This window comes from Bactrocera neohumeralis, chromosome 2 (assembly GCF_024586455.1).
Source record: "Bactrocera neohumeralis isolate Rockhampton chromosome 2, APGP_CSIRO_Bneo_wtdbg2-racon-allhic-juicebox.fasta_v2, whole genome shotgun sequence".
Taxonomy (NCBI): domain Eukaryota; kingdom Metazoa; phylum Arthropoda; class Insecta; order Diptera; family Tephritidae; genus Bactrocera; species Bactrocera neohumeralis.
The window spans coordinates 77,724,490-77,736,567 of NC_065919.1; the positions used below are offsets into that span (position 1 = coordinate 77,724,490).

The window sequence follows — 12,078 nt, forward strand, 5'->3', positions numbered from 1 at the left end:
AAAGGAGAAAAAAATGAATCCAAGAAGAGCAACAGAGATCTTTCAAACAACGCCCAACTTGTAATAATCAATTTCCGCATGCTTCAAAGCATGCAACACGGAGGTGAAGCGCGAGGGATGGCTAAGCGGTTAACAGGCGCTAGTCAAAAGATGTTTACGCTCGCTGAGTGATATTTTTGCGGTCAAGTCATTTTCGTTGAACTGGATTTGTGTTGACAGCAAACGAGCAACTTAAGAACATAAAGTGGCAGCGGAGAGCGGTTAGGAAGGAGGAAAGTGGTGTAAGCACATTTGATGGATAGTTCTTTGAAATGGTGTAAACAGGTGCTGCTGCCAACAGCCGATTGATGTATAGCAGAGCAGCGTGTTGCATGTTTTGTACAACAAATACACATACGCACTGCGAGTGAGTGTATATGTGTGTGTAGGCCAAGTATTTGTGCAAGAATGCAATATGCATTTTTGCGTCTGTGGGAAATCAGTTTGCAACTAGCGATTTTTATGCATCGAAAATTGGCTGGCAACAGAAGAAGTATGACGAAAAATAAATGAAAAATAAAAAAAAATAAAAAAAAAATATAAGTAATAAAGTAAACTCAGCCATCATTAGCTGTTGCGCTTTGCTGTTCGTGTAGACTTGCGTGTCGTATGATATGCTTCGCTAGCAACATGTGGCGCATTGGCTTAGTTAAAAGCAACATGTTACTAAGTATTTGCGCCGACTAACCGCCGCAGCAACTACTCAAATCAGCTTTAAAGTGCGCCAAATTGACAACTGTACAAGTGACTGAGCGACCCAAGCGGCGAAGCGTTCGGCCGACGGCCTCTTAATTAACGAAAATACGCACAAAATTGAGTTGATTATTTTTCGTTTAATTTTTGTGCATGAACTTTGTTTATGTCAAAGCGTGTTTTGTTTTGGTTTTTTTCGCTTTTGACTGCTGTCCGTCGAGCGATCAACTTGTCTACATAATTGATTGCTCTGGCTGCGTTGCTGAATTTCAGCGTTTGCTTGTTTTCAACGTGATTTACTTGTTGTTTAGGGTGGCAATTGACAGTTTCTTCGGACTACGCTAAAATGTGGCAAACAACTAGCAAGCGATTGAATTGTGGTTGGCAACATTAAAGTTGCAATTGCCGCCCAACAAGCGGGTACAAAATATGTACATACATACATATATATTTGTTTGTTAAGATAAAGCAATGTCTGTAGATGTAGACAAGATATATGTATGCTTGAAATATTGTCTTTAATGATGATGACAGAACTATAAATTATCTTCGACATGAATTATAAATTTAGTGGTTAGATCAACCAGTTTATTTATGTTTTGGTGTATATTTGAAAGTTTATAATTTACAATTCTTATGCATTTAATTGCTGATTAAAAATAATATTTGAAAATTTCGTAAAAATTGTGAAAACTGAAGTTTAATATAACTCAATTTTCAAAAAATATAATATTGCAAAATCAGCCAAATCTATTGATATAATGGAAAATCTATATATATAAATAAAATTGTTGTTAGTTACACCATTTATAACTAAGAACGGCTAACCGATTTGACTGAAAATTGGGAGAGGTAGCTTAGAACCAGGAAAGGACATAGGATATCTTTTATCTCTTTATGTCAAAATTTAATACAACTCATAAATAAAAAATTTATATTTCAAATAATAAGTGTTTGTTCAAAATTCATGTTTGTGGGAATCATTTGAATATATGCGTACAAATTTAAACAGATTCTTCGTAAAAAATAGTACAATTGCTAAGTATTTGAAATAGAAGAAAAGAACTGCAAACAAATACGCAGTGAAATAGATTACAACTGGCTCAGTAATCAGTCGTTGAGTTTGTATTATACCACGTGCATCCCAAAAGACTGATGTCATAATCTTTCCAGCCGACTTTTTCGTCTTTCCACGCCTGAGAACCGGTTCATAATGTGCAGTCCACTATAATGTCTATTTCTATTGTCACACACCGACGCAAAAAGTCGGATTTATTACAATTAAAGAGCACTCAAACACTTCTCACAATCAGTTATTCGTTGTTTTTATTGGATTATGAACTTGCGAGACATCCACTTTGCATACAGCTTTCGAATCTTTAGAGCATCCTTGTCCTCGGTGCTCAATTCGCCTGTTTCCAGCTAAGCAAATATCTTTTCAACGGTGGATTTCCCTGAGCCCAAATTCAACAGTATTTTTCCCCAAAAAGCAATGCTTTATTAACACACGAAAAGCTTTGTGATCCATTTTTTTGTAAACTAACACAAGTTGCTCCACAAAAATGCTATATCTCATTAACTAATAGTTATAATCCGAACTAATAGAAATCATATAGATAATAGTAGTATTATCTATGTATCAGCCACAGTGAAGCGTGGACAGGTCCCATAGTATTATATAAAGAGTGGTAGAAGTAAATGCTTTGGCATTATATCATGGAAAGACTTATGCCTGAACAGCGATTATCCATCTGGATAATATTATTGGATAATATTCTACCGAATAGACCACCTCCAGTACGCAGTGAAGAAAATATAGCAGCCGTAGCTGAGAGTGCAAACGAAGACCGTGGAAAGTCGATTCGGCGACGTTCACAGCAAGCCGGACTGACGTATGGAGAGACTTGGCGCATTGCATGTCGAGATTTTAATTTGAGAGCGTTCGGCCCTCCCAAGTTGTTTCGCTTCGCTCTAAGGGCGCTTAAAAAGCTTGAAGAAGATCCGACGATTTCGTGCCAAATTTTGTTCAGCGATAAGACCCATTTCTGGCTCAATGGGTATGTAAACAAGCAAAATTGCCGTATTTGGGACAAAAAGCAACCTGAAGAGATTCAACAGTGGTCATTCCATTTAGAAAAAAACACGGTTTGGAGCGCTTTGTGGGCCAGTGAAATCATCGGTCCATATTTCTTCAAAAATGATGCCGGTGAGAACGTGACGTTCAATGGCGATCGTTAAATGGCGACCATTATGGCATGATAACCGACTATTTGATGCCTGAAATTGATCTCGGCGACATTTGGTTTCAACAAGACGACGCTACTTCGCACTCATCGCATGAATCAATGGAGTTGTGGAGAGAACCCTACGGTGAGCAGATCATTTCACATTTTGGGCCGGTCGGTTGGCCCCCAAGATCTTGTAACTGTCAGATTTTTTCTTGTGAGGATATGTAAAGTTTAAATTCAATGCGATCAATTTCTCTTCGATTCAGACTTTGGAGCAAAACATCACTCATGCCATTCGACAGTTACCTGTCAAAATGATTGAACGAGTCATCGAAAATTGGACTCATCGGATCGACGATCTGAGAATAATTTTATCACTTACTTTATATAAAACCAAAGCCATATTATATTATAATACGAGGTTATAATTCGAATACTTTATCAAAACGAGTTTCCCGCTCTTTTTAATTCTTAATAAGCAACATTGCACACAAACACGTACAGTTAACGTCAATATTAGTAGAAATAACCTGAGAGCTGTTTGAAATCATTTTAGTTACAACAACAGTGCAGCACTCATAAACGTTTGCGCGCATTTGTGAGCTATTTTTGATGGCATTATTTGCAGTTTAGTAGAAATAAAAGTGTTTGTGGGCGCGAAAAACCAGTCGCGATCAATGAAAACCACCCACCAGGTTGGTGAACTTGCCTGGTGCGCGCAGCATAGACTGTCTAGCGAAGGGAAGTCGGTACGATAGGCAACCAAACGTCCAAGCGGGAGACACAGTGCCTTAGAATTAAGTGCATTTAATTGTTTTTGTTGCCACGGTGATTGTGGTTTAATTCTAGCGAGATCGTTTTTTGTTGCTGTTGTTGTTTTGTCTTTCTACATATTGTGAAGTAAAAAATAAAGAAATTAAATTTCGCTTCGCGATAATGCAGCAACATGCCGAGCCGGTGCGCCGCCGCAGGTCGCTTCCCGCTAAGCAGCTTATCAAGATTGCGGCGAAGAGGCTAGCTAACGACTGTTTAAGGTTGCAAATAAAGTTAAAACACAAACAAAAAATATGTTCTTTGTAGATTTACGAAAGTTTTAATTTTCTTCTGCGCTCTTTGCCAATATTTCCACACACACAAACACGTTTGTATGTATAAGCTGCTGTAAGCATGGTGTTGCTTGTTTTTGTAATTGCATAAAGATTGTTCATTGCTTACCGCCGGCACGGTGACCTCATAGGGTGTGTTCCTGAAGCGCGACGCATTGTCGTTGACATCAGATACGCGCACAATAATCGGAATGCTGCGTCGCTTGTTGGTTGCTTGCGAATCGAACAGGAAACCTGTGGTGCAGCGAAATGAGAAAAAAAATTAAAATAAAATTAACAAACCAAAAATACAAAAAAATAAGTGAAAGTAAATAAAATCGCTCAATAGTTTTAAATAAACAAACAGAGAAAACAATAATACACACACTCAGAAACAGCGAAGCACTCCGTTGGTGGTTTGCATAAGCAGAAGATCTGCTTAAGAAATTGTTGCGCTGCACGCCAAATGGCACAAGTGAAGCAACGATAGAGCGCTTGCATATTTCAGGTTATTAACTAAGCGCTCTACATGCTGTTTTTGGCCGGCCGGCATATTTTGTGGCGTGCAACTGTAAAATTTTGCAATAAAAAATTTGCATTTCACCAAATAAAATCTCACAGCGGCAAGCCACGGCGGGCTGTTTTCATCTGCACACACACATACATTTGCAAATGTGTATTTGTTGTTCTTGTTAGCGTTTTGCACATCCCACTTAGTTGTATAAAGTTCACCGCAAGCCAGCCGCCTTCAGCGCGCTGCATCGCATGCAATCACAAATCCACACATATGCACATTTAAAAACCCTCACATTCACACACGCTGCTTGACTTTAGTTTCAGCCTAGCTTTGTTTTTAGTGTTGCCAACTTGCGGTCGCTTTCGTGCACTCACCTGAAAGACAATGTGACTCAGATTCTCCTCATCGCGATCGAGCGGCTGCAGCAGCTGCAATTTTTTGCCGTCCAACAGGAATGTCGGATTCCCCTTTGTGAAGACTAGATTCAGTGCAATTTCCGTGTAGGGATCACCGTAAATTGGCAACTCCGGCGGCGTGGTATGTTGGCCAATAACTGTAAACACATAAATAAACGGTGCAGTAGCGGTTAGTGAATAAACAGCAAGCGATAATATAAAATAGAAAAACATTTAAAACAAAGGAAAACGTTAATTTTGGCTCCACCGACACTATAATGCCCTGAATAGGGTAATTTTTCAAATCAAAAAAGGGTTTAAATATATATTTAAATTTTTATTTTAATTTTTATCAGCAAGTTTTAATCGCCCCGGGCGCAAGTCTTTATGCTGTTGTTCTTTAATATTAGACTTCAACAAATTTTGCACAATTTGTTCGAAGATAAAGATTGTAAACTCACAATGTAATAATCTGAATAACAATGAAAAATATTAATTTTTATTCGAATACTCTTCAGTCTTTGAATTTGTCTTATATCTTTCTAAAAATAGTGATAGAAAATAAAGATGCACTTTTCTAGCTTTGATCGCTGCAACATCACATATCATATCATTGTAATTTAAAGTAGAAGCATAGGGCAAACTGTGTGAGCGACACATTGCGACGTAGGAGTGACAAAAAAAACAGTGTCTTTATTTTTACTCTGTCGTCGCGACGTGTCACTCTTACAGTTACCCTATGCTTTGAATGTAGCAAATACTTTTATTTCTCCAAGTTTTCAAAAATGGTATTTAAAAACTCCATTTCGGGCAAAAATTCCTGCAAATTGTGTCAAAATTGTACAAGATATAGGGCGAAAATGGTTTTTTTCTATAAAAACTTAATAAGATCTTGTAAATTTACATATCAACTCAAAAAACCGTATTGTAGAAGGAACGGATATGGCTAAATCAACTTAATAGAAGATTTTTTGTCAAAAACGGTTACTTGTTTAGCTATGAAATTTCAACCCGGTTACTACAGAACATACTAAATATATCCCACCCGAAGTTTTAGCTACGCCACTGGGCAAAATAAATCAAAAGATTAAAGCTAAAAACGCGGTGAAGAAATCTAAAAAAGTTGTGCAAAAAGAAGAAAAATGTAAAAAAACCTATTTTTGAAATCAAAAAAAAGTTCGTTAAAAAATCGTAAGATTAAATTGTATTTTTTTCGTGTTGTGTCTTCCAATAATACAAAATATATTTGTTATTTATTAAAATAACTATTAAAGAGTGTTCCATTTCCATATAAACTACAAATTAAATGGGGAATGTTTACTATCATTCGAAAGAATATCCTTTTCAAGATTATCTCTTTGAAATGTTGCCTGCGGCTACGTTTCGGATAGTCCATCTTTTAAGTCCAATTTTCGATGACTCGTTCGAGCATTTCAACTGATAACAGGCGAATGACACGTGTGATGTTTTGCCCACAGGGAAAAGTCTAACAATGTGATATCACACGATCTTGATGGTCAATCGCCCGGCCCAAAACGTGAAATTATCAGCTCACCGAAGTGTTCTCTCAATAAATCCATTGATTGATGTGATGTTCCCTCACCGGCGACATCTTGTTGAAACCAAATGAAGCCGAGATCACGATCATCAATTTAAGGTGTCAAATTTGTCGGTTATCATGGCGCGATAACAGTCGCCGTTGCCGGTTACGTTTTCACCGGCATCATTTTTGGATCAATGATCCTTACTGATTTTTTGACATGAACAAGTTCAAGTGGCATATAAAGTTTATAATATCTTTTCTAGACCTTTTATTTTAGCGAAAAAAATTGGGGAAATTTATTTAATTTAAAAATATTACCTCAACCTAAATACCACATCTGAGTTAACTGTGTATTCCTATAGGTTATAAAGATTTGACTACAGCATCACCTGTCGAATCGATGATTTTAAATTTAAATTCTGAACACACCATTTCACTTCATGTAAGCTTTAATGGTATAAAACCATCCAAAATCGTAATAAACCTGCTAACAAAATTAGCCGTTCTTTTGAAGATTCTTTTATGATTTCTACCTATTGGATTAGATATTAGTAGAATTGGGTATTTCACCTACATCCTACAGGCTATGATATTTAGCGTAGAGCTTAGCGGTTTTCTGCTAGAACACTACATGTTCTCGTTAGTAACAAAAGGTTACAATATATCCATTTAAAAACTCAGTTGTTCAATTTGTTTATCGCTAAATGTAATAATTTATGGACTTTTAACTTTCATTCAGAAAATTTATATTTAATTACTTGAAGAATTTCTAAGAAAATAATATATGTATGTATATATATTTATTTTATATATATACATACATACATATTTTTTTTTATTACAATATATTTAGAATCTGTTTAATTATAAAAAGCAATAAGTAAATTTCTAAAAAAAAATAATAATAATAAAAAAAAAAAAAAACATAATATTTTTTAAAATATTTTTCAATCCGTATATCGTTCATCTTTAATTTTTATTTGAAATTTTGCAAACATCTTTTTCTCTATAAAAATTAGTTCATTTCTCGGAACCACCAATAACGGACCACTATAGTATATAGCTGTAATACAAAATGACTGGTCAAAATCAAGCTAAAGATCTTTTTATACACTTTTATGCTATAAGAAATGCACCTGTGAAGGGTATTATAGCTTTTTTAGCCTTCAATCCAAAATGATTCTAAATAATTTGTAATTCCACATCCCTAAGGTGTGTTTCATACTCTCCGTGCATGTTAATGCCTACTGCTTTAATTTCCCATTACCTGCTAATATTGCGCTTTATTTAATTTATCAAATATCTAACGAATTCCTCCTTTCTTTCTGCATCCCATTCCAAGGCAACTTCCCATTTCCCATTTTCCATTCGTGCCACACACAATTATAATCATTATATCAGACACTTAAAATAAGGCTAAAATCACAAGTTGTAACAAGTAGCAAAAGAGGTAAAAAAGAATGTAGCAGAAAACAACAACTGCAAAAATAAAGTAAATGTAAAGCCAACGGCAATACACTCATACACATATACAAAGACACAAGTAAACAGATAGTCGAGCCTTAGAACGCAATTACACAATAATATTCGATTCTTAAGAGCAACAGAGCGTCTAAGGTAGCACCCTGACAGCAGAGAGAGCTAATGTTACAAAAACAACAGCAAAAACTACTAAAAAATGAAAGAAATGCGAGAGATGCAAAAGAGCAATGAAACAGCGACGACGAGCGCTGCTGCTGTGGCAGGAAGGTACTTGTTTTTGTTCCGCTGAAAAGCAAAAACAACAACAACGACAATTGTAACATGTGTCCACAAATGCATAAAATAAAAAATTATGCACTGAATACTAAAGAGCAAATGAAATATATTGACGCTAGATCTTTGGAGGGAGGGTTGTGTGTGAACACATGCAAGTAGTTTCGTGCAACAGAGCCATGGCCAGTAGAGTAGTAGCTGTGTCACTGTAGTTGCAAGCACATTTTGTGGCATGTAAAATGTGTTGCTAGCTTATTGTGGCGGCTGCTGTGCTTTTTGCGCTGACACAATTGTTTTTTCCTTTGATTCAACTTCTGCTCAGTTCTTCTTTTTTCTGCCTCACTTTCGTTGCCTTCTACTAAGTTCGTATTTTATGCTTTGCTGTAACTTACACGATGCAGATTTTGCACTTGGCTTGTGTAAAGGGCGCCTTTGCATCAAAAGCGGTGACGGCGGCAGTCTCTGGGGTGAGACACACACTGAAGCCGCAACAAGGCGTATCAACTGTAATTACCGGAGGAAAAAGGCAGTGAGTCAAATGCAACCTGCAGCGGATTGGCGGCGTTTAAATGGCGGTTAGCGTACAGTGCAAGGGCGGTCCCGATATTCGAACATTGGACAGTTTGATCGGAACGTTAGTAACCCCGGCTGTCTCAAGAAATGACTAGTTAGACTTATATATGTATGTGTATGTGTGTGCGCGCGTCGATGCCACAAAGATTATAATACTACAAGTTGTGTTTCCGTGGCTGCTTGGCTGCATGCACAATTGCCGCGTTCCTGCCGCAGTAGCCAGCGTAGAGAGTATATTTATGTCTGTGGCAAGCATAAAATCAACTTGGAATGATGAACGTCGAGACAGTTTTATGAAGCGCAAATCGCAACAAAAGGTAAACACACGCACACATACAGACATGATTATTGGAAGTTCTTAATATGCACCTTAATTGCATTGTGCTGTTGATTATTTGTGGTATGTTGCAGGAAATATGAATGCCGGTATGTTGGAATGCATGCAACATGTCATTATACACGACATACATAGGTGCATTTGTAAATGTGGTGTGTATGTTCATTTGACGTACATGCAACGCCAGCTCAATACACATTAGGGTGATTCAAAAAATTTTTTTTTTTTCAATTGGTATTCGCAAAAATAGGTTCCTAGACACCTCTAAGAAAGCCTCTCCAAATATGAGTTTTTAATTGTAACGGGAAGGTCCTCCGCCTAACGGTTTTCTATTTTTTCTTATTATCAGATAGAAAAATCTATATCTCGCTTCCAAGTAGTTGAAAAAATATTTTGTTAATTAGGTTTTGTAGGAAATTGAATGCTCTAAAATATGGTCTCTTATGATTTTTTTGTAAACCCAACCGTTTAAAAGATATTAACGGTTGAAATTTGACTATTTTTGGAAAAATTTTTTATTTCTTATGAATTTTATAACTCAATGAAAAAAAAATATTATGAATGATGAACACATAGTTTTGTAGGAAATTTACTGCTCTATAAAAAGATGTTCATCGTCAAACATCAATGCATATTAGGGTGATTCAAAAAAAGGATACCTCTCCAAAAATCTATTCATAATAATTTTTTTTCATTGAGTTATAAAATTAATAAGAAATAAAGAATTTTTCCAAAAAATAGTCAAATTTCAACCGTTAATATAACGGTTGGGTTTACGAAAAAATCATAAGAGACCATAGGAGCATTCATTTCCTACAAAACCTAATTAACAAAATATTTTTTCAAGTGTGAGATATAAATTTTTGTATCATAATAAGAAAAAAATAGAAAACCGTTAGGCGGAGGACCTTCCGTTACATTAAAAACTCATATTTGGAGAGGCTTTCTTAAAATAAAAAAAAGTTTTTTGAATCACCCTAATACACATACATGTTCATATATATATACATATATACAAACACATTACTTTACACTTGAACGCACATTTCACACGCCGAAGCGTTGCAGGACATTGCGAAAATCAAAAAATGTTTGCATAAATGTGGCAAGTGCAACATCCTTTGTTAGCAGCATCTGCGGGCAGCAACGGTGTCTATTAAATGCGACATAACTATTTTATCGCCAACGCTCCCGTTTCCTCATATTAAAAGTAAAAGGCAGTACACTTGCATATACCCACGCACACATACACACACACAAATACACTAACACATATATACATGAAGCTTGATTAAATTTATACTAAAACTGCATGCATCGCTTTGCAGCAGCATTCTCTTACGTGGCAAAGTAAATTACGCCACAGATCTTAAATTAACAATCTTAATGAAAGCTCGTCACTCGGCCGAAGGGAGGTGCCGCCATGGCAGCGAGTGTTGCAAATGCTATTTAGTTTAAATGCGAAAGTGATGGTTGGCGCTTGAAACAATGCTTGTAAAGCTTTTGGTGGCAGGCTAGATGTTCAAAAAGAGAGCAGCGGGTAGTTGCAGAAATTTGTATGTACATAGGCATGTGTCCATTTTCTTTTATATACTATATGTTATAAATCGGCTTATATGAACGATTTGCACCAAATTAATAATGAGTCATTTAAAACAGACACCCTGAAGAAAGTAAATGCTGATGCGTTAACAAGAAATGCAAACGTGACTTCAAAAATAATAAAAGCTCGTTAGAGGAACCTAATTCATATAAAACTTTCAGAAAAATATTAGTAAAGCAACTGACTTTTTTATATTTTCTGAAGCACCAAAAACCAAAACAAAAGCTCAATAAGCTACAAATATATTTTTTATGCTACACGGAAAGCTCAAAAAATTATATAAAACCTTAATAAGCTACAAGAGAGTTCTTTATACTATAAGGAAAGCTCAATACAATTTGGTGAAAGCTTAATTTCCACAACGAAAGCTCAATAAGCTGCTATGAGACTTCAAAAAACTATAATGTAAGCTCATGAGAAACACTAACATTGCTAACCTGGGTCAAAGTGTGAGTTTTTCAACTCTTACCTTAGCCATCCAGAGAGATTTAACAATGATATTTAATTGTATTTGCGCAAAATACTTTCAGTGAGCCTAAAAATGAATTAATGAATGACTGCGAGTAAAATCAGGAACACAATCTAATACCGCCTAAAAATAACGCTACAGATTAAGTGAGGTGTAAAAAAGAATATGACTTAACGCGGGATTAAAATATTTTCTAAAATTTCCTTCAAGAAAGAAAATATCTGATAACTGAATGTTCGAGAATGCTGAGGAAACATTTCTTTAACTAAAGAATGGTAATAAGTTTATAACCGATCATTCTAATATTGTAGCGAGAAGACGAAGCTATTTATTATGAAAACTATAAAGAGAGATGGTTCCTGTTTCAATTGGCTGCATTTGTATAGATAGGCATTGATCAATTAAAAAAAATTACAAAACTACGTTAATAACTTACATTATTTATACAAAAAAATCTCCAAATTTAATGGCACACAAAATCCTGTGGAGAGAAATAAAAATAATTCATTCAAATTTTGGAACACTAACGCTGTTCATGCAGTTTTGATGATATACAACTTTTTATCAACTTAAGTTAATTTCCATTACCACGATGCAGGTGCAACTTGCAATGCCAACCGACGCCGGAGCAGTTAAGCCCGACAATTATAAAAAGTCAGCGAAAATGGACGATGAAGACAATAACAGGACAGCCAACAGAGAGCATGAGTCCAACACTGATTCACAGCATAGCAAAGCACAGCATAGCATGGCGCAGCACAGCATAACACGACATGGCATGTACATCGTGCGCGAAAGTGTTTAATGACAATGACGTTAGTGAAGAACAAACGGTTGCGTC

At 35.9% G+C, this 12,078-nt stretch overlaps 1 protein-coding gene across 1 annotated transcript in view; it reads right to left on the bottom strand.

Moving 5' to 3' along the window:
• The window catches only part of LOC126763962 (cadherin-99C-like), a 33,825-nt gene extending 27,472 nt beyond the window's left edge, over positions 1-6,353 (bottom strand). The window contains exons 1-3 of the mRNA XM_050481754.1: positions 6,338-6,353; positions 4,937-5,115; positions 4,176-4,300 (exon numbers count right to left, since the gene is read on the bottom strand). Coding sequence (XP_050337711.1) covers positions 4,176-4,300; positions 4,937-5,115; positions 6,338-6,353 — 320 coding nt within the window. The remainder of the gene's footprint in view (positions 1-4,175; positions 4,301-4,936; positions 5,116-6,337) is intronic.
• Positions 6,354-12,078: the final 5,725 nt, after the last annotated feature.